The 23891-nt window shown below is 36.2% G+C and overlaps 1 protein-coding gene across 9 annotated transcripts in view; it reads left to right on the top strand.

The window, feature by feature from the left end:
• The window catches only part of LOC106089055 (uncharacterized), a 600966-nt gene extending 577422 nt beyond the window's left edge, over nucleotides 1-23544 (top strand). For 5 of the 9 annotated variants that reach the window (XM_059364130.1, XM_059364129.1, XM_059364128.1 and 2 more), the window contains 3 exons: nucleotides 59-236; nucleotides 16841-17020; nucleotides 23099-23544. In XM_059364130.1, coding sequence (XP_059220113.1) covers nucleotides 59-236; nucleotides 16841-17020; nucleotides 23099-23421 — 681 coding nt within the window. In that variant the 3' untranslated portion in view covers nucleotides 23422-23544. Of the gene's footprint in view, nucleotides 1-58; nucleotides 244-6347; nucleotides 6697-16840; nucleotides 17021-17096; nucleotides 17153-23098 lie in introns of those variants that run through there. The other 4 variants (XM_059364132.1, XR_009397436.1, XR_009397435.1 and 1 more) reach the window with 4 other exon arrangements.
• Nucleotides 23545-23891: the final 347 nt, after the last annotated feature.

Genomic DNA, 23891 nt, shown 5'->3' with positions numbered 1-23891 from the left:
TTGGTCTAAAACCATTTTGGCATTTTTCTTACTTCATTTTTTTTTCTTTTTCTAACAGGGCTTCCGCATTGTATGGACTGAAATACAAGACTCTGGACCAGGACCACCATCGATTGGCTTACTCTGCGAGTCCACCTATCATTTTCAATGTGAAGTGGGCTATTGCATCTCCGATAAGCTACGCTGTGATGGTGTCAAGAACTGTGGTCCCAACGATGATAGTGACGAATTGCACTGTGAGTCGTGAGTGAGTCGAACGGTTCAGTTCATTTTTTTACTTTTTTTATTTGTTTTTAATTCCTATTTTTAAGTTTAATTCCTTTTTTGTTAATGATTTGATTTCCACAAAAAAAGGAAAAAATTCAAAATTATTATTTTTTTCTCCCAAAAGAAAAAAAGCAATAATTTTGAGTTTTTCAAATTCCCCTAAAAAGGATTTCTTTAAAGAGCAATGTTTATGCATTTCTTCCTATATCCAAGAAATCCTTTTAGTTAAAAAAAAATAGTTTTTAAGTTTCATTTTCAAAAGAAAAAAACCAAACCCTCATTTTAGTTTGATTTTCAAAATTTCTTTCATTTTTTTATATTATTTTAAGTTTTTTTTATTTTGTTTTTTTCATATAACCAAGCCATATATGAAACTTGAACCCGACGATACACTTTTTCCAACTTAATCTAATTTTAAAATTTAACCAAAAAAAACCATCTATAAAACTAATCTTAAACTAATTATCTAAAAATTTTATAACTAAAAACAACTATTTCACTAAATTTATCATCATTATTAACTAAGTCTTCACTTCACCCATTTCTAACCAACATTTTAGTCTGGTCCATTTAGTGCAACAACATAACAAAAAAGCAAACAACTCTAGGCCTTTATCGATATCAGGGTCAAGCAAAAATATTTTTCACCTATTCACCTTGATCTTGAAATGTAATCTCCCTTTTCCCAACAAGGGGGGATTGCTTAGGATTTTTTAGTGTATCACCATTCCAAGTTGTTGTGTGTGTGCGTGTGTTTTTTTTTTTTTTTTGTAAAAATACAACAAAACATCGAGATAATTTTTAAATGTGTTGCCATTGCTGCTGTTCATTTTGATGGAGTGTATTTTGTAATGCATGATGTGTTCCTTTGGTTTATATAATAATTTGGAGTTGTTTACTTTTGATCCATTTTTCTCCTAAAATCAACAAAATTGTCCATTCTTAGTTATTGCACTTGATTTCTTTCACACATGCAATTAGTTGTTGTTATTGATTTTTGTTTTATAGGCTGTTTTACATTTTAGCAGTAAAGTAGAGAATTCAGTTTAGGTACGCTAGCTAGGAAATTAGAGAGAAAAACTTAGGAAAAAAAGGAAAAATGATTTAACGTGTAAAACTTTGAGATTTCACACATAAAGATGAAAAAATGAGGAGAAAAAATTTTAATTGTTAAAAACTTATGTGTATAATATGGTCAATTTGAAGTCTTAAAATTATTGACATACAAGCAAAACCAGTATAGAAATCTATTAATTTAAAGTTTTTTATACCCACCACCGTAGGATAGGGGTTAAATTCATTTAGTCATTCCGTTTGCAAAACATCGAAATATCAATTTCCGACCCTACAAAGTATATATATTTAGGATCGTCGTAGAATTCTAAGACGATTTAACGATGTCCGCGTGTCTGTCCGTCCGTCCGTATGTTATAATCACTCTACAGCCTTCAAAAATTGAGATATTGAGCTGAAATTTGGCACAGATACGTCTTTTTGATGCACGCTGGTTAAGTTCTTGAACGGGCCAAATCGGACCATATTTGGATATAGCTGCTATATACACCGATCTGCAGATAATGGGTCTAATGCCCATAAATGCTTTATTTTTTATCCGATTTGGCAGAAATTTGAAACAGTGAGTAGCTTAAGGCTTCCCGACTTCTCACCCAAATATGGTTCAGATTGGACTATATTTAGATATAGCTGTCGTATAGACCGATCTCCCGATTAAGGGTCTGAAGCCCATAAAAGCTTTACTTTTTAACCGATTTCGCTGAAATTTGAAATGGTGAGTATTTCTAGGCCTTCCGACATCATACCTAAATATGGATTAAATCGGACTATATTTAGATATAGCTGCCATATAGACCAATCTCCAAATAAAGGGTCTGAAGCCCATAAAATCATTATTTTTTAACCGATTTCGCTGAAATTTGAAACAGTGGGTTAATTTAAGCCTCCCAACATCTGACCTGAATATGGTTCAGGTCGTATTATATCTAGATATAGCTGCCATACAGACCGATCTCCCGATTAAGGGTCTGAAGCCCATAAAAGCTTTACTTTTTAACCGATTTCGCTGAAATTTGAAACGGTGTGTATTTCTAGGCCTCCCGACATCTGACCGAAATATGAATTAAATCGGACTATATTTAAATGTAGCTGTCATATAGACCGATCTCAAATAAAGGGTCTGAAGCCTATAAAAGCACAATTCTTAACCGATTTCGCTGAAATTTTAAGAAGTGAGTAGTTTTACGCCTCCCAACATAGGACCCAAATATGGTTCAGATTGGACTATATTTAGATATAGCTGCTATAAAGACCAATCTGCGATAAAGGGACTGAAGCCTATAAAAGCTTTATTTATTACCCGATTTCGCTGAAATTTTAAACAGTGGATTAATTTAAACTTCCCGACATCTGACTTAATGCCATATAGACCGATCTCCCGATTAAGGGTCTGAAGACCATAAAATCTTTATTTTTTACCGATTGCGCTGAAATTTTAAACGGTGAGAAGTTTTAAGCCTCCCAACATAGGTCCGACATATGGTTCAGATCGGACTATATATAGATATAGCTGCCATGTACACCGATCTGTCGATAGTGTCTTAAACCCATTAAAGCTTTATTTATTACCCGATTTCGCTGATATTTGAAATAGTGGGTAGTTTTAGGTCTCCCGACATCCGTCACACAAATGGTTCGGATCGGACTATATTTAGATATAGCTGCCATACAGACCGATCTTCTGATAAAGAGTATGAAGCCCATAAAAGCTTTTATTTTTTATACGATTTCCCTGAAATATGAAACAGTAAGTATTGTTTTAGGCCACTCGCCATCTGACCCAAATATGGTAAAGATCGGATTGTATTTAGATATAGCTGTCATATAGACCGATAGACCGATATCCCGATAAGGGTCTGAAGCTCATAAAACGCTTTATTTCTTACCCGATGTTGCGGAAATTTTAAATACAAAATTCAACAGTGACTTATACTTATTAGACCACTTAATGTCCGTGCCGAATTTAGGTCAAAGTTTTCCAATTTTCACCGGATTGTGACGAAAGGGGGTTTACATATATACCCGAGGTGGTGGGCATTCAAAGTTCGGCCCGGCCGAACTTCATGCCTTTTTACTTGTTATAGATAAAACATATAGGGAATTTTTGATTAAAACTAAATGTTGACAACTTTTTATAAAAAAAAAAACTAAAAAAACAAAAAAATTTTAATATTTTTATCTACAATTACCTTTGACTAAAAATCTCACAAAAAAAAATCTATATTTGATCAAACTGATATGACAGATATCGGACCGTTTTAAGATACAGATGCGATATTGATCTATCTGTCGCTTAAGGAAGCAGCTCCTGCATCGAAATCTCTTCCAAGGCCTTCAGTATCGCGAAAGGCCAGACGCTTCAACCGTTTAGATTTTCATATGATTTCATAATTACTAGGAACACATTGAAGATTCCTGCCTCGGTACGCACATCCAATCTTCAAGGCAGATTGCCTTCAGCCCAGAGTTACGTCTACATGAGATAGCCGACAACATAGAAGAATCGCCCTTGTACATAGTCCGTCTTGCCCTATATTACATTACTTTAATTGGCTATGACAGAACATTTGATCTATTAACCCAACTCAGAATAGCGTTCCAAGAGCCCCAATCTTCTGCGCTTCTTCTAAAATCTCAGACACCAAGTTTCGAGATGTCCTTCACCACTTGGTCTTTCCATCTGGTTTTTGGTCGTCCCGTTTTGCGTGTACCACCGTGATCGTCTTTAGAAGATTTTTTCGTTTGAGCTTCTTCATTCATTCTGACAACATGACCTACCCAACGCAACCCTTGTATTTTGATACGTTTAACTATGCTTACGTCGTCATACAGCTTATACAGTTCGTTATACAGCTTATACAGTACTGTGGTGCCCGGCACGGGATAGCTGTGAGCACCACACAAGCTGGAACATTTAAGGTCCGATCTGTGTTATGTTCATTGCTGTCACGAGAAGCTTAGCTGCGATCTACCGGGTGCGTCCAAAGGTTGCGGATAGTGGAACGCTCCATCCGGAGTAGCTGTAACTGCAGTCTCAGTGAGAGGTCGGGTGGCACCGGCACTTGCACATATACTGAGTACCTGCGATGCTGATAGGACAAGGCGAGTTATCGGCGCCTTAAATAACCAATGGTCACCCAGTTTCCGCGGCGATCGGTACTTTGAACCGGAACGAGCTTGCTCTCCTACAGGAGCTTGCGAAGGATCGCCACCTCTACATGAAAATGTGGTTACAACAACAACAATATCAATGGAAACTGGTCCATAAAATTTACGAAGGATCTTTCTCTCAAACTCACCAAGCACGCCTCGTCTGCTTTCATAAGTACCCAGATAACAAGACGGGTAGTATCAATGTCTTGTATAGTGTAATCTTCGTCTGTCGAGAGTTGGCCTTGTTTCTAAACTGCTTGTTTAACCCAAAGTAGCATCTGTTTGCCAGTATTATTATTCGCTTTATTTCAAAACTGGTGTCATTCGTTTCGGTTATGGCGATGCCAAGGTAGATAAAGTTTCTGACTATCTCAAAGTTGTGGTTTCTAATTTTCTCAATTTTCTTTATCTCCATATACTGTCAGGCCCACTTTCATTGATAATCTTTCGATTCATTCAATAGCTGCAGTTACTGCTACCGGTGACCGACCACTGATATCGATGTTGTCGATATCATGGGTCTATATCACATTTGCATCTCGTATAATCTTCTCCGTCAGGATATTGAAGAGATTACACGATAAGCTGTCTCCTTTTCTGAAAGCTTGTTTGGTGTTAAATGGTTCGGTGAGATTATTTCCTATTCTTATTGAGGAACATGTGTCAGCAAGTGTCATACTGCAAAGTCTTTTTAATATTTCACTGAGTGGCCGCCCATTCCCAAAAACATGGGATGAAAGATCTTTGGGAGTAGAGTACGAAATTGATAATAACATTCGGAACCACTTTTCTGGGGGTCCACACCACCCCCTAAACCCACCAACCACCCACTCCCATGAGAATATCGAGCTCAAATAAATTCTTTTATGAATAGAGTACATCTTATATCCCAACTTAAATAACCCCTAACCCTCCGAGCGAATTCATAGACCAATAATGCTCATATGGGATTCAAATAAAAGCATTTATGTTGTTATATTGTTAGTCAAACGACATACACATACCATTTTCGTAGCATGATATTTCAGTAAAAGTTCTTTAGTTGGAAATATATTCTAAGGATAATTTTGCACCATATATTGTAAAAGAAGGCGCAGCAAAGCAGGCCCGGTTCAGCTAGTTTTCCATAAAAATTCAAACAATTTCCGAAAGTATATGAGAATTTAATATTTCCAAAATATTTCGATATAATCAAATTTTTTTAGTAAAATTAAAAACAATAGCAAAAGTGATCATAACTAAGGTTAATTTTAAAATGTTAGTAACATAGGTGTTCAAATAATTGTATAGTAAAAAATTATTTAAATTAATTAGAAGTTATGGTTGACAGATTTTGAAGATTTTAGAAGTTTTTCAATTTAGTATAGTGTTTTTGAAGTACATCGTAATATAAAAATCGAGTCCAAAGTGATTATTTGTTTTATGTTTTCTTTTTGTTTAATCTTCTTTTATCTCATCCTTCTACTCCTCGTTATTGGGACTATCACTGTATCTCGTAAAGATTGTGCGCCATATTAACATTTCATAATACCGCTCATTGACTTTCTTTTCTTTAAACATAAAAAATAACTACAACAACAAAAAACAATCAATCAACCAACAAATGTATATTCTTCTACTTTCTTGTTCTTCTATTCTTATTCTACTGCTGCTTCTTTTCCTACCACCACCCAACACCAATACAACCACAAAAATTTAAAAAAAAAAATATATGAACTACCACTACAATCACTGTAACCAAAAAACCTCCACAACCACCCTCACAACTACTAACAAAAAAAATCCCTGCCCAATTACCCCCTAAAAAAATCAATAACTTTAAATACCTTAAACTCAACTGAAACAAAACACAGGTGACGGAACAATTTCTAATCCTTCAATACTTTTGCCAATAATTAATTTAGCAATATGGGCCATTTGCAGTTATCATTGAGATATTATTATGAAAAAAAAAATTTAAGTTGTTGAAAAACAATTTTATTGCTAAATTAACAAGAACTGAACAAAAATACTTTACGTTCAAAACTCCATTTTGTTTAGTACCTATTTGAAACTACCACTACCACTACTACTACAACTTCTACTTCTACTTACTTACTACTACCACAACCACCACCACCACCATTCATTTACAATCAGTCAATCAATCAATCAATCAGTCAATCAAATCAAATTAAATCAATCAAAATAATGTAACAACACGTGAGTCTCAATTCCAAATCAAATACTATTTTTAAACAAAAAATATATTTTATTTAATTTTTTTTATCCTTTCTTAAATATTAACTTTATAATATTTGTGTTTGCCTTGATTTTATTCATATTTTCTCTATATATTTATTTAAGTTATAATTTTATTATTCTTTGTACAAAAACAACAAAAATCATTTGAACTCAATTCTACTATAAAACTTAAAATCATTTTGTACATTTCCAAAAAACAAAAATCAAATGCATTTTTTAGAAACATAAAATATATGCCAAACATTAAATACTCTCGAATACATGAAAACAATTTGGCTTTCAAAATTTATGTAATGTTATATAGAAAAAAAAATATATTCACAGGTATCTGATCAGTAGGTAATGTTAGTTTTAAGTGGCAGTCTATCATCGGACTCAAACAAATACAAATTTTGGCCATTAACATTCCACTAAGGAACATCAGACTCACTTAGACGTTTTCGTCCATTATGATACCACAGGAAGCGGTAAAAGGAAGGTGCCTTCTAGTTCCCACCTTTCAAACATCCAGATCGCTTTGAAAAGCCCAACAACTTGCGAACGTTCACATCCGCTATATCAGACAAATTCTTAAAGAAATGAGAATCTAAAGCGGAACTCCTTCTAATTGCCAGTGCGTAACACACACACACAGAAGGTGTTCTATAGTCTCTTCTTCCTCGATGCTCTCACAGCTTCTGCAAAAGTCGTCACTTGCAACCTTAAGTCTGTCAGCATGTCTTAGTATCAAAAAGTGGGCTGTCTTGACGGACACAATGACTGAGACATCTGTTCTAGCCAGCGACAGCAAAGCGGTAAACCTTTCAAGTTTAGATTAGGCTACACAATTTTGGAATTTTTGATTACAACCCCCCTTTGTGGCCATCTATCATTTGTTTCCCTTCGAGCCTGATCCTCACGACTAAGCTTAGTTGTCGCTAGAGACATACCGTCATATTCCTGGATTGTGTAAGGTAGTTACTACAATAATTTCACAAGCTCGTCTGCTCTACAGCATTCAGAACAGATGAATGTTAAAAATTCAGCCATATCTTTGGGGTTTTTGAATTCAGGTTGTAATTGAGCTTAAACTTGAATAGGACAACACTCATTGACATATGAGAAGTTTGCCCCTGTTCCTTAATCGAATGTCCATGACATTTCTATCATCGCCATTCCACCACTTCTTGAATTGCAAGGATCTCCGCTTGATACACATTACTGTGCTCGGGTATCCTACTCAATATCACCAATTCTAGTCAATCCCATGGCAGCCGGTTTTACGTACCAGATCGACCCAATGAAGTTCTTCATCGGCAAGGGCTGCCGCCTCAGTGTATAACACACTGCTACAACAACAACCAGTTCTAGTTGTTTAGAGTATACCCCTGGCCGTCTAGTTTGGATTCATCCGAAGTGTATGTAACTTCTCCTATCAGGTCCTATCAGGAATAGTTCTTGTTGTTGTAGCCACATTTGCTTATGGAGGTGACGATCCTCGTCAAGTTCATATAGGCGAGGAAGCTCGTTTCGGTCTATATGACCGATCGCCGCTGAAACATGATGGCCTGGTTATTTAAAGACGCCAATATCTCGCCTTATAGTATTAAGCATCATAGGCACTCAGTATTTAAGCAAGAGCCGGTGCCACCCGTCCTCTCACTGAGACTCTCCACTCGATACCGCTGATTGTCCGCTACTACAGATACAGCTAATCCGTATGGATCATTCCATTATCCGCCACCTGTGGACGCGCCCGGTAGCTCTCAGCTAAGCTTCTCGTGATAACGTAGAACACCACGCAGATTGGAGTTCAAAATTCCAGCCTGTGTTATGCTCACAGTTATTCCGTGCCGGGATCGGGAAAAGTGGTACAGTTTTTTTTATCAAAAAGAGACTCAAGCAATCCACACAGTTTGGGATATCACGCATTGTATCAAGGATAACACAGTATCCGTAGGTGTCGCATGACCAAGGAGAAAGCTCACTTGGCCTCACAGCAGTGGTCGTAGCATTTTGTCTAGAGGCATTAGGTATAGCATTAAATTCAGTGCATCAGATGGTGTCGTCTACAGTGCGGCTGTGATGCACCAACAAGCCATACTTTGGTTAAGGCTAAGTATTGAACAGTCGGTGGAATTGCGAAGCGCCATCCATCAGACAACAACACCATATAGCTTTATAGTCCTGAAAACTGCATTATATACCCAGTACATAACACCCGGTTTACAGGTGAAAAGGGCAGGAGTTGCCTTTCTTGCCTTTCTGAAATGTTTGATTTGCAATTCAATTTCCTGTCCATCATAACACCCAGGTATTATGCGCTTTCAGTAAATGGAACATTCTCCCTCCTAAGAAGACAGGAGCCAACTTGTATCTCCTGCTAAAAAGAACTATTTTTGTCTTACATGGATTTAAGCCTAGACCACTTTCGGTAGCCCACTTTGCTGCTACCCTAAGCGCAATAGCCACGTCATCAGCAAACGCGATCATCATTACACTTTTTTCTTCATGAGACAATTACATACGGTTAATACCATATTCCAAATTAGAGGAGACATGAGGTGTTCCTCTACTGACACATCTTTTCCGAATCTAAACGTGCAGCCTTGCTGGTAGCCTGTGTAGCGAATATCCGAGCCCCATTAAAGGGAGCCTTTTCCCTTATCGGTGATAGCAGCCTTTTGGCTGATCGCGGTGCCGTTTCCGCGTCTTTACGTGTAGCCTTTGGAGTATCATGTGTCGCGAATCTGCGAGCCCAATTAAGGGAGCCTCTTCCCTTATCGGGGCATAAGCACAATCAAGACTGATATACAATAAAAGAGTTTTTATACAGATTGTGGTTGGATTGAAATCAATTTGTAAGTTTTTTTTTCAATTTTTCATATCTTTGCTAGATTACGTTAATGATCAGATGCCTATTACATAAAACTTAAAGAAAAAAAATTTAAAGAAACAATTTTAATAATTCGTTAAAAAGAAAAAAAAAACAACCTCAGACAAAACTCAAGAAACCATTCATACAGACACGTGTATACGCCACCAAACACAATCAAAAAGAACTTTGGTAGCATTTTAAATCACTTGCAGACTAGTAGTAGAAACATTTAGAGAAACAAACAATGAATTTCATAGTCCCCATTGAAATCGCGTGCTCATACTTTTCTTCTGTCCGATTTCATAACTCTCTACTCACAAAAAACGAAGTTTCATTCCAACATTTTGCTGTAGACTCCGCTCGTAGTTGTTGTCATTTCTTGTGATTCCTTTTTTATTTTTACCCATAAAAAAAGTAAAAAAATTAAGCACGTTAATACTTTTTCGTCTTCTTATAAAAGCACCATCATTTTCAATGTTATTCATTATTGTGAAAAGAATATAATAAAGATCATTTTAAAATAATTTAAAAAAATTTCCACGTAAAACCTTTATATGAACTCACCCTTAGCTGGTAGCTTGTCATAAAGTACTGAGCCTTTAGACTTTGTTGAAGCAAACTAAGGAAGTGTTGGAGTGAAATTTAACTGAAATTGTTTTTGAAATAAAAAATGTTTATTATCTATTTTTTAATAAACTCTTTTAGGCCACACGGATACAACATTTAATATGGTTATAGAAATCCACATAATATTGTCCAAATTGAAAGATCGAATTGCAAAAGATTATATACTGAGATTATATATAGTAGTAGTAGTAGTAGTAGTAAACTTCTTTATTGAATATTTTCATAAAAATACATTTCTTTTTTTACAATTCTAAGAAGTAATTTTATAACTTAGCGACAATGTAAAATACGTCTGTCGCATTATATAAGCATTTGCTTATTTAATTGAATTCATTTATTAAAAGTTGCCTATATTTATAGCTCATTTCGAGATAATTTATTAATTTGTGCCAATTTTCTTCTTCTGTACCATCAAGAATGTTGATTATTTCCTCATCGTTCAATATCGGCTTTCCGAATGATATCATTCTAAATTCCCGAAGTATAGGACAGATGCCCAGAAAATGTTGCAATGATTTATTAAGTGGTATGAAACAACGATTGCATGAAGAAAGACTGTATAGAAAACAATTCAGCCAGAGCTGGCGGATATATAGATATTTAAACCCAAGCAGATCCCATCTTTACCTAAACAGAAAGTACTCTCAAGCGGAAATCGTGTGGATATTTAAAGCGCGCAGTGGAATGATCCCTCTAGGGTGTAACAGTTTTGATCCCGATGTCTTAAATAAAGAATGTAAATTGTGTAACATGCATGAAATTGAAACAATGCAACATTTTCTGGGCATCTGTCCTATACTTTGGGAATTTAGAATGATATCATTCGGAAAGCCGATATTGAACGATGAGGAAATAATCAACATTCTTGATGGTACAGAAGAAGAAAATTGGCACAAATTAATAAATTATCTCGAAATGAGCTATAAATATAGGCAACTTTTAATAAATGAATTCAATTAAATAAGCAAATGCTTATATAATGCGACAGACGTATTTTACATTGTCGCTAAGTTATAAAATTACTTCTTAGAATTGTAAAAAAATAAATGTATTTTTATGAAAATATTCAATAAAGAAGTTTACTACTACTACTACAAGAGATTATATATAGATTCGCATCATTTTCGACGTAAATGTAGAATGATGATGTTCTATGAACTGAAAAGGTTCAATTGGAACAGGTGTTTATATCCTCATCTTGTAGTGAAGCATGTATGCCGTTAAGGAAAGAAACGCACACGACTGCAAACTCTTGTACGGGGATGTATTTAGCGATAAGCAATCAAGCTCATGCCTCTTGTTAATGAACATATCGTGTTGAAGTAGCCCAAAGGCAAAAACTCGCGTAAACGAAAACAGAGAGTTAAGAGGAACAAGTAGAAGCGTGCTAATTTCGACCGGGCCGAATCTTATATACCCTCCACCATGGATTGCATTTGTCAAGTTCTTTGCCCGATATCTCTTTGTAGGCAAACAAAGGATATTGGAGCTATATCAGCTTATGGACCGATTAGGGTCATACTTGGCTTGGATGTTAGAGACCACAGTAGATACCATTGTGCCAACCAAATCGGATAAGAATTGAGCGCTATAGGGGCTCAAAAAGTAAACTAGGCGGATCGGTTTATATGGGGGCTGTATCAGATTGTGGAACGACTCAGACCATATTTGGCACGTATGTAAGAGTCATAGATACAGTGACTATGGAAAATTTCAGCAAAATCATATAACGATTACACCCTCTAGAGGCTCAAGAAGAAAAATCGGGGGATCGGTTTATACGTGAACTATATCAGGTTATGGACCGATTCAGGCCATACTTGGCATGTATGTTAGAGGTCATAGAAGAAGTCATTTTGCAAAATTTCAGCCAACTCGAATTAGAATTGCGCCGTCTAGAGGCTTAAGAAATATTCTCGGGAGATCGGTTTATATGGGAACTAGGGTTGCCCAAAAAGTAATTGCGGATTTTTTAAAAGAAAGTAAATGCATTTTTAATAAAACTTAGAATGAACTTTAATCAAATATATTTTTTTTACACTTTTTTTCTAAAGTAAGCTAAAAGTAACAGCTGATAACTGGCAGAAGAAAGAATGCAATTACAGAGTCACAAGCTGTGAAAAAATTTGTCAACGCCGACTATATGAAAAATCCGCAATTACTTTTTGGGCAACCCAATATATCAGGTCACGGACCGATTCAGACTATATTTAGCACATATGTTAGAGGACATGGATACAGAGACTATGCAAAATTTCAGCAACATCGGGAGATCGGTTTATATGGGAACTATATAAGGTCATGGACCGGTTCAGACCATATATGTCACGTATGTTAGATGTCATAGATACAGCGACTGTGCAAAATTTCAGCAAAATCGGTTAAGAATTACGCCCTCTAGAGCCTCCAGAAGTAAAATCGGAAAATCATTTTCGGGCGTCGTCAACATGGGGGGAATTGGGTTTTAATCTTCTTCGTTGTTTTAAAGTAATCTCTTCAAGTTTTCTGGGTGATTGGCTACAAACCCGACGTTGTCGTTCCACAGGTGAACTCGTGGCACATTTTGGCTCACTACCTAGATAAGCCTGTATTTTGCCAAGTTAAAACCAATCAGAACAGGTGCTCCAACATCCCCTATCTTCCATATAATCTAACCGATCGCCCGATTTGTCTTTTTCAGCTCTAGTAATATTTTCCGATTTGGATGAAATGTTTAACGTACTATTTTAATATGAATTCGAAATGCTATGACAATATGGGAGGCCATCGTGGCGCCAAGGTTAGCTTGTTCGCCTATTAAGCTGAACGCATGTGTTCAAATACCGGCGTGAAAATCAGAAAAATGTTTTCCCTTACTTATACTGGCTACATTTGTGAGATATGCTCCAATGTTAAAAATTCTCAACCAAGTGGCACGCCGTTCGAGCTTGGCATTAAATAGGAGACCCCTTATCGTTGAGCTTAAACTTTGATCGGACTGCACTCTTGATATGAAAGAAGTATCCCCTGTTCCTTAATGGCAGGTACATGGGAAATTTAGTAATGGCTATTAAAAGTATTTATCTATTATATTTATCTATATTAGATTAAATTGTTGCGCTTTGTTTGTTTGTTTGTTTGTATGTTCCGTATAGACTCAAAAACGGCATGACATTTTCACAGATGGTAGAGTTTGAGCCCCCGGTGAAAATAAGGTACTACATTTTTTGATATCCGAAGGGGGAGCAGACCCTCCCCCTTACCCCAATTGTGAAAAACGCCAGATCTCGGAGACGGGCGCACCGATTTAAGCAAAATTTTGTATGTAACCTTATGGTACCCCAAAAAAAAAAACAAAATTGATGTAAAATATTGGAGTTAAATTACCTAGGGGATGCCCAATTCCGCAACCCACCCGAACGGACATGTGTACCGATTGGAACAATATTGGTATCAAATGAATGGTATTTAAGATTAGAGCACGAATTTGGTATACAAATTTCACTCTTAATTTTCGGGGGGGTCCGCTACCCCCAAAAAGCCCCAAGAGGGCACTTTCACCGCTTTTGGCAATATGGGTATCAAAAGAAACGTATTTAAGAGTAGATTACGAACATGGCATTAAAATGTAACCCTAAGTGTCGGGAAGTCACCCACCCCCAAAAACACCACCCAACAGGACACTTTTACCGCTTTGGCAATATGGGTATCAAATGAAAGATGTTTAAAAATAGAATACAAATCTGACACAAACATTTATTTGTTGGTGTCTGAGGGCCCTCTCCACCCCCTAAAACCCCCAACAGGACAAATTTTTCTGACTGGGACAGTATGCATATTAAATGAAAGCAATTTAAAGGTAGAGTCCAATGCTGATATCAAAATGTATTCCTTGGTGTCTGAGGCGCCCCCCAAAACACCTCAACAGACATATTTACCGATTGGGACAATATGGGTATCAAACGAAATATATTTGGAAGCTGAGTACACATCTGTTATAAGAATTTGTTCCAAGGTGTCTACGGGGCCTCCCCAACCCCAAAAACCCCCAAAACGGGCGTAAATGTTCAACGTCACAAAATGGATACCGAATGAAAGGTCTCTGGGAGTTGACTACGGATCTGGTATACAAATTTAGGACAGAGTCTGGGAACGGCCCACCCACTAAATACCCTTTAATAGGACGTGAAGTTCGATCGGGGTAATATGTCAATTAAAAGAAAGGTTTATGACAGTATATTTTGAGTCTAATGTTGGTATAAGGATACAAGTATCTGGGTCACGTCCTACCGTTCCGCAAGACAAGTAGATCGCGACAATAAAAGACTCAAATAAATTGTCGTTTGGTTGTTTGCGTCGGGGTGGCCGACCCTCTCCTTCCAATAAATACAACGCCAAACTGTCATGTAGGATGACTAAAAATATATTGTACTAATAGAAAGAACATGTCAGAGGGCAAAACCCCTCCCCCCATCCTACCAAAACAAAAAAGAAATTAAAAATAATATATGAAGGCCGATCAGGATAGAATAGGACAGAAATAAAAGGTCTTTGGTAGTAGAGTACAATGTTTACCCTCAAATTGGGATGGACACAAGAGGACCTGTTGATCTTTAAGAATATGGTATCCCAAGTGGTCGCTTTGAAATATGATTTTAAATGTAGATAATCAATACAAAAAGTTAATGAGTGTGAATCTAAACGAGACCCGAATATCTTGTTAGGCACCTTCAAAATGCTTGACATTATGGGGCTCAAACAAAATCGTGATCTAGCACGACGATGATATTACTTCAGGGTCCACCTCTAAACTCCCCTCAAACCGGTCATGATTGCCTACTATGGCGATAAATAATAGGTATTTGATAGTAGAAAACGAATTCCAGCCAAAAGGAATATAAACCAATAATGACAATATGGGACTCAAATAAAAGGTATTTGAAAGCAGAGCACGAATCTGATATATGGGGATCTGATATATGGGGATCCCCAAAAACACCCCCATACCAGACATATTTGCGACCATAGCAATATAAGGCTCCAATGAAGGGTATTTGGGAGAAGAGCACCAAAATAATATCCTCATTGGCGCAAAATACCTGAAAGGCCATACCAGCACCCTCAAACAAGACTTATTTCCTCACGTGACCGAATAGGGCTCAGATAAAATAAGAGAGTGAAAGAAGGCGCAGCGGAGCGGGCCCTGTGCTGCTATCTCCTATATATTTGAAAAGGCCGTTCAATGTCAAATGAGACAGATGGTGGAGGGTATAAAAGATTCGGCTCGCCCGAACTTAACGCGCTTTCACATGTTTGGTACTGCAATGAGTGTTGGCAGATAAAACGGAAAATCATATACAAACTTTAAACAAATCTGAGAAGAATGGCGCTCTTCAGCGATTCAAATTAAAAGAACGATTTATCTAGTCGACTTTCTGCAACAGAATTATTTGTGCAAAAGTTCGAGTGGCTTGAAATAGCATTCCACAAACAGACGGACGGACATAACAAGATTAAGTCTAAATTCCATGACAACATTTTAAACTCTTATAAATGTCTTTTATTTACAATTGGATTGTATAAAATATATTACAATAAAATATGACCAATATTAAACTGTTCAGTGTGAATATAGGGCATCAACAAGCTCTCTCCATTTAGCTCTATCGTTGGCCGAAGCCTTGGCCTGATTCCACGATATTATGAGGTATTAGTAATAATATTGTGGATTAGTCATAATATCGTGAGGTATTAGTCATAATATCGTGGAATCAGGCCAAGGCTTTGGCCAACGATAGAGCTTGTTGATGCCCTATGTTCACACTGAACAGTTTAATATTGGTCATATTTTATTGTAATATATTTTATACAATCCAATTGTAAATAAAAGACATTGATATTGAGTAATATCTCGAGGTATTCTACATGGAATGAAACATGAATCCCATCCTCTGGGTATGCTTTCAAAATTTTACATACGTCTTAGTTTACTTACACTTTTATTTAAGAATTTTGGCGACCTTATAGGACTTTTTATAATTGTTTTTATTAAATTAATAAACATTCAGTTAAATTTCACACTCCTTCAATTCCTTAAACGTAACTTCTGTAAATGTCCACATTGTTCTTTAAAATCTCAAACTAAAATGTAAATCTGTAACTAAATTCCTTCTTTCAGATAAACTTGAGCACATTTTGAAAACTCTTTCCTTAACTAACATCTAACAAAAAAACACTCATCAAAACAACATAAAACATTAGATATGAATAATGTAGCACTGGTATATGAATATATACTAGTGTATTGTATTTAGTTATATACAACATCTATACACCACATACGTACACTTAAATCTTACATCTTATATATAACCACATTGAACCCATACATTATTTGTAAGATTTCATTATACAAATGCATTATTATTAAGTTATCTCTCTATACATATCAAAATATGCATATCTACCATATATATTTATTTATTATATATACATATATATCTACAGATATTTATATATACAATTATTCCTTATAAACTATTTAGTTATATGAACATTTAACAAATGCATTTTATTAACCAAATTCCAAAATGTTTTTCCCTTTCGATTTTTTTGCATCGAAACAAATCGTCTACACAGGTACCACAAAAGCACAGGCGGAGGATCACGGCGTTCTAATTATAACAACACTTCTCGTCGTCTCGTTCCTAATTTGTCTCCTATGCATACTCTATCACTCCAGAAGAAAACGTAGACAACAACTCCATCAACTTGGCCTGCATCGGAATGCTCATTACGATTCACAAACAAGTGCCACAGGTAAGAGCGATTTTAGGAGTTGCGAAACTGAACTTTAACTTAATTTTCAAATTTGATTTTGTTTTATTTCTTTTAGTTTTTCAAAGAATTTAATTTTTGTGTTTGAACGCTATTTATGTTCCTATTGATAAGGTAACTACTTTTTATTTAAATATTTGGAAGGTAAATTTGTAACATATTTATGTAGGTGGCCGAGGCATAATCTATGATTTAAAGACCAAACAAAGCTAATTTGTCTATGTACTCTGGCCTTGTGGGCTTCTTCTCCAGTTTCTAACAATTTTGAATATGTTTTCCTTCACTTGGTTTTCACTGTTTCGTTCATTCTCTTCATGTTCCACCCTCAAAACTGCAACGTAGGTGTTGTACCCTTCTTCTGCTCCATAAAAAAATGCGGGAAGTATCAGTGGCTTATAGGGCGAGATTTTTGTCTGTCGAAAACATTCATGGCTTTCAAACTTCCTACTCAGTCAGGAAGTTATTATTTTTATATCCACCACCGTTGGATGGGGATATCGAAATATCAATTTCCGACCCTTCAAAGTATATATATTTTAGATCGTCGTAAAATTCTAAGTCGATTTAATGATGTCCCTGTGTCTGTCCGTCTATCCGTCTATTGTAATCACTCTGAGTGTCTATTGGTGCCTTTAATTAACCAATTGCCACCATGTTTCCTCGACAATAAGTTCTTCGGATCGAAACGATCTTGGTTATCTACAGGAGCTTAACGAAATATAGCTACAACAACAACTTTAACTTTGGGATTTCTAAATGATTGCAATTTGTCCATGAGCATTCCATCAAGGAGCGAGAACAAACTTCTCACCAAACAACAATGAATGTTGTCCGATTCAAATTTTGGCTCATGTTCAGGTGTCACACTGCTTCACGCCGTTCGTATTCGGCTATTAAATGGAAAACCCTTATTATTGAGCTTACACCTGAATCGGACAGCACTCGTTGATATGGGAGAAGTTTCCCCCCGTCCCTTATTGTTCATGGGCTAATTTGCATTTCAATCGCTGCTCTATCCCACACAAGAATCCACCCTAACATCTCTCAAATGTTGAACAGTATTCTATGCATTACTTTTATGTATGCATTTTGAGAAATGGTACAGTCGGACGGCGTGTGACAAGGCCTCTTAGTAAGATCATGGAAAGATCGATGATAATAACTTTCGAATGGGGACAAGGAATTTCTTAGGGCGATACGATAATCATATTCGTACTCTACTCTTGAATATCTTTCATTGGAGTTCTATATGGTCCCGATTGGTCCACTTTTGTGTTTGCGCGGATTTGGGCTTGGGAAGGCTCCCTAGATACTTGGATCCAACTTTTAATATCATATTTATACTCTACACTAGAATACCTTTCATTGGGGTCGTATGTCATTGGGGTCCTGTGCCATTTTTATATAATAGAAGAAGAAGATGATAATAGATTGAAGCCTTAAGACAATGTGCATCTTCACCGTCAGAAATAGATTGTTTGGTGAGAGGTTTGCAGTTAGCCCTTATCTAACTATTGGATAGTCATAATAAGACTAGTGTTAAAATATGTGGCCATAGTATGTTGAAAATTCCAGACACTTAGCCCTTAATATAAATATAAGGTTGGTGCTCTACTCTCCAATACTTTTTTACTTTGAGCCCCATATTACCATGGTCAGTAAGTAAGTTCTGTTTTGGTGTGTTTTCGTGTCGGAGTGGACCCCCTAGAGATTTTATCCAGAATGTGAGTATAAATTTTTTTCTCTATTATCATTTGAGCCCCATATTGTCATGATCGGTTTATATATCCATTTGGCGAATTTTGGGTGTCGCACGGCCCCTACCATAAGTGTGCAAAAATTTTTCGTTTTAATCGCACCACCCTTCTCCGATGTCTGGCATTTTTGAAAACTGGGTAATGGGGAGTCCTTATAAAGGGAGATTTTTTAGGTATTTTCTTTTTGGTAAAACCGGTTTAAACAGCTCACGCAAATTTTGTGCTTTGTTTCACTGTCAAACATCTTCAGTTTGGTCCATGATTTAACCATGCATCGTCTTACAAACGAACAACGCTTGGCAAAATATTGATATTTATTATCAAAATGTGTGCTCTGTTAAGAAAGTTCATCACGCACTTCTTCGAATTTTTGGCTTAATAGGTACGTAGATAAGCAGAATTGTCGATTTTGGAGTAAAGATTAGCCAGAAGCTTTGCAAGAGCTACCAATGCATCTAGAAAAAGTCACAATTTGGTGCGGTTTATAGGCCGGTGGCATCATTGGAACATACTTCTTCAAAGATGATGCGAATCGCAAAGTTACTGTGAATAGTGAACGCTACCGTGAGAAGATATCCAACTTCTTTTGCCCAAAATGCAAGAGCTTGACTTGCATGACATGTGGTTTTAACAGGACTGTGCCACAAGCCACAGAGCACGCTTAACGATGGATTTATTGAGAGGCGAGTTCGATGAAGATATTATGTTACGTTCGAGACCGGTCAATTGGCCGCCTAGATCGTGCGATTTATCGCCTTTAGAATATTTTTTGTAGGGCTATGTTAAAACGCATGTCCATACAGACAATCCCGCTTCAATTGACGCATAGGAAGTGGGCGTCCACCCACCCATCCCTCAAACACCTCATTGTGTTTAAATATGGATCTCAACTGAAAGATTTTTGGGAATAGAGCACGGATCTTAAATCAACAATCGGGACCAACTGTCTAGGGGACGTCCCACCCTCAAATAGGACGTAGCACAATTTGGGACTCAAAGACAGTGTAGCACGATTTTGATTGTTTTTAGGACCCACCCCCCAAACCGGACTATTTGCTGGATCAAATGAAACATATTTGAGATTAGACAACGAATTTGATATCCATTTTGGGAGGCATGTGTTTGGCCTCCTTAAACCAATGGCAATATGGTGTTCAAATATATGATAATTGAAAGTGTTTGGGGGCCTACCCCACTCTCCAAAACACCTTAAATCAGACATATTTATCGACTATGGCATTATAGGGCTCAAATAAAAGATATTTGAGAGTACAATACGAATCTTATATGCAAATATGGGACCAAGTGTTTGGGGGGCCGGCCCTCCCCCAAAACACCCCCAAAAGAGGACAAATTTACCGACCATAGCAATATGCGGCTCAAATTAAAGGTATTGGGGAGAAGAGCACGAAATTGATCCCCACTTTTGGGACCACGTATCTGAGGGTCCACCCTTTCCGCAACACACCACCCAGACAGGACTTATTTACTGGCCGTGGCAATATGGTTTCTAAATAAAAGGTATTTGGGAGTAGAAAACTAGTTTGATATTCAATTTTAGGGTAAAGTGTTTGGGAGAAATACCCCTAAATCGGACATACATATTTACCGACTATGGGAACGGTATTTGGGAGAGGAGCACGAAATTGATACCACATTCAAGACCACGTTTCTGGGGGTTCACACCACCCCCTTAAACCACCAACCACCGCCATGGGACACTTCCCCCTTCCAAAATCTGCATGAGAATATCGGTCTCTAATAAAGTCTTTTAAGAATGAAGTACATCTAAAGCTGCCATTAGACTATAAGACATGTCATATGAGCTATCACTTTCTGTTTTCATACGACTTGTCTTGTACGTCGAATACAAATAGAGCCTGCTCAAATCGGCATGTGTTCTCATATGTATTGTCCTTTTTTATATACATGTATCTACATGTATGTTCGATTAAATAAAAGCAGGATTTAATAGAAAAGGTTTTATATTTATTACAAAATTTGTCATATTAAATTTTTCGTACGTTCATCGGTGTGTTCCATTTCTAGAGCTGCTGTTTTCGAAATTGCATATAAAATGTCTTATCGTCTAACAGCTTAATATCCAAAATTAAATGACCGTAAACCCTCCGAGCGAATTCATAGACCAATAAAGATCATAAGGGATTCACATAAAGGCATTAATGTTGTTATAGTGTAAGTCAATTTACATACATACATCAGCTAAAACCATAAATAAAACAAAAAATTACTTATGGGAGTTGTTGTTTTCGCACATTTAAAAACCTACTCTGGGATGGATTTTTCTTTATCGTGTAAATGTTACCAAACAATGTACATATGTGCCTTAGGAATTCTTGTTGTGTTTTCTTGTACCTGGCAGCCATTTGTATGCTGCTCTAATGATTTTTGTCATTTTTGTACCGATACTTTAAAAATTGTCATTTCCGGGTTTACCATCCGCACTCGACCAAGCTGTTCAATATACTAACTGCTCTTTGTGGGATCATTATTTTTATATATCATATTTTTTACTAAAAAAAACTGTTATTGCTCAATGTCAAAATGGATTCGTGCTTCTTTGATTTTCACTTTTTATGCTAAATTATTTTGCTTTTAATATTTTACATATTTTGTATGATCTTTTTATTTCAAGCAATATTAATTTTGTATATTTAATTTTTTTAACAGAACTTTTTCAATAACTTCGTAACTAGGTTGAGCAAGGTAACCAGTAAAATTTAGTTCAAATAGGAAATAATTCCAATTTCAATTCAATTTTCCAGTTTTTTTTCGAATAAGGTATACTGTAGCAATCGGACAGCAATTGTCAATCAATAATCAAAATTTGCATAGAATTGTTTTTTTTATGGATTGATTTCGAAATCCCAAAACTTAAAATTATTATTTGAATATATAGAGCTGTTCTAAATTTTTTTTTTAATTTAAATATTTTTATATTTATTAAAATTGTTACTAAATGTTTATACCCACCACCGAAGGATGTGGGTACATTCATTTTATCATTCCATTTGCAACACATCGAAATATCCATTTCCGACCCTATAAAGTATATATATTCTTGATCAGCGTACAAATCTTAGACGATCTAGCCATGTCCGTCCGTCTGTCTGTTGAAATCACGCTACAGTCTTTAAAAAAAGAGATATTGATCTGAAACTTTGCACAGATTCTTTTTTTTGTCCGTAAGCAGTTTAAGTTCGAAGATGGGCTGTATCGGACCATATCTTGATATAGCCCCCATATAGACCGATCCGCCGATTTAGGGTCTTAGGGCCATAAAAGCCACATTTATTATCCGATTTTGCTGAAATTTGATACAGTGAGTTGTGTTAGGTCAGTCGACATCCTTCTTCAATTTGTCCTAGATCGGTCCAGATTTGGATTTAGCTGCCATATAGACCGAACTCTCGATTTAAGGTCTTGGGCCCATAAAAAACGCATTTATTGACCGATTTTGCCAAAATAATGGACAGTGAGTTGTATTAGGCCCTTTGACATCCTTTTTCAATTTGGTCCAGATCGGTTATGATTTGGATATAGCTTCCATATAGACCGATCTCTCGATTTGAGGTTTTGGACCCATAAAAGGCGAATTTATTGTCCGGTGTCGCCGAAATTTGGGACAGTGAGTTCAGTTAGGCCTGTCGACATCTTTCTGCAATATAACCCAGATCGGTCCAAATTTGGATATAGCTGCCATATAGACCGATCTCTCGATTTAAGGCTTTTGGCCCATAAAAGGCACATTTATTATCCGTTTTTGCTGAAATTTGGCACAGTGACTTAGGTTAGACTTTTCGACATCCTTGTTAGACCATGGTCCGATTTGCACAAAATTCAACACGTATATTGGTGTTGAATTTTGCTGCTATGGAGCCATAAAAATGCATTTTTCACCGGACTATGACGAAATTTGGTTTGGGTGGCTGATGAATATTGCTACAATGATGAATATTGCTACATTTTTTTTTCGGTGTATGGAATACATTTTTCTTTTATTCATGTTAAATTAAATTATTAAATTAATTATTAAATTATTATTAATTAAATTAATTAATTAATTAATTAAATTAATTATTAAATTATTATTATTAAATAGAAAAAAAGTTATTACATTTTTTTTTGGTAGCGGCTTTCATCAGCCACCCTGTATATACCCGAGGTGGTGGGTATCCAAAGTTCGGCCCGGCCGAACTTAACGCCTTTTTTACTCGTTCCAACATGTATTTCATGTATATTTATGAAATTTATTTGTGTAATTTTCTCTTACTCTATTCAGGTCTCAACTCTAGTCGTCGCCATTTGCAAAGTGGTGGTGCCAGCATAGCTGGCAGTTTGCATGGCATCAATAGCGGCACTCTGATCATACCACCCGCCCCATTGCCACCGCGAGCCATGCATCAGCCACCGCATATATGTATATCGGGTTCTAGTCTGGACTTGGGGCCTGGCAACTATCCCGGTATACTCATCAATGGCGATTCTCTAGAGGACTCATCGTCCACCTCGAATGACTCTATTGGCAGTATACCTTTTCTGAATGATTGCGAAACGGAAAATCTGGGACAACACATGATGCAGGCACATGGAGAAACGGTTTAACGATTTTGGACACAACAATTTAGACAAAGGACATCTGAAAATATATTTAGTTTATTTTTATGTAAATTTAGATAATTTTAAAAAACAAATCAAAAAAACCCCCCAGAAGTTAAGGCAACGTTTTTTTGAAAACTTTTTTTCTTGATTTTCTTTTTTGTTTCCATGGAAAAAAAAGAAAACATTCGTTACAAACAAGGAATTTAAATAGAAAATCTATCAGATTTAAAGAAAATGAACTTAAATTTATTTCAAAAACAAATTTAGGTTTAGCCAAAAATTGAGAGAATTACAAAATTAAATAATTTTTTTTATTATTATTTTAATTATTATGATTATTAAAATAAAACCAAAACCCAAAATAATTTATATATAAAAATCAAATTATTATAATAATAAATGTATAAAAATTTCCCCCCAAGCATAAGTTTTAACAGCAAATTTTTTGTTTTGTTTTTTAAAACAAAAAATCC

The sequence above is a fragment of the Stomoxys calcitrans genome, chromosome 2 (genome assembly GCF_963082655.1).
Source record: "Stomoxys calcitrans chromosome 2, idStoCalc2.1, whole genome shotgun sequence".
Classification (NCBI taxonomy): Eukaryota; Metazoa; Arthropoda; class Insecta; order Diptera; family Muscidae; genus Stomoxys; species Stomoxys calcitrans.
This window is presented reverse-complemented; position numbering and strand designations above follow the sequence as displayed.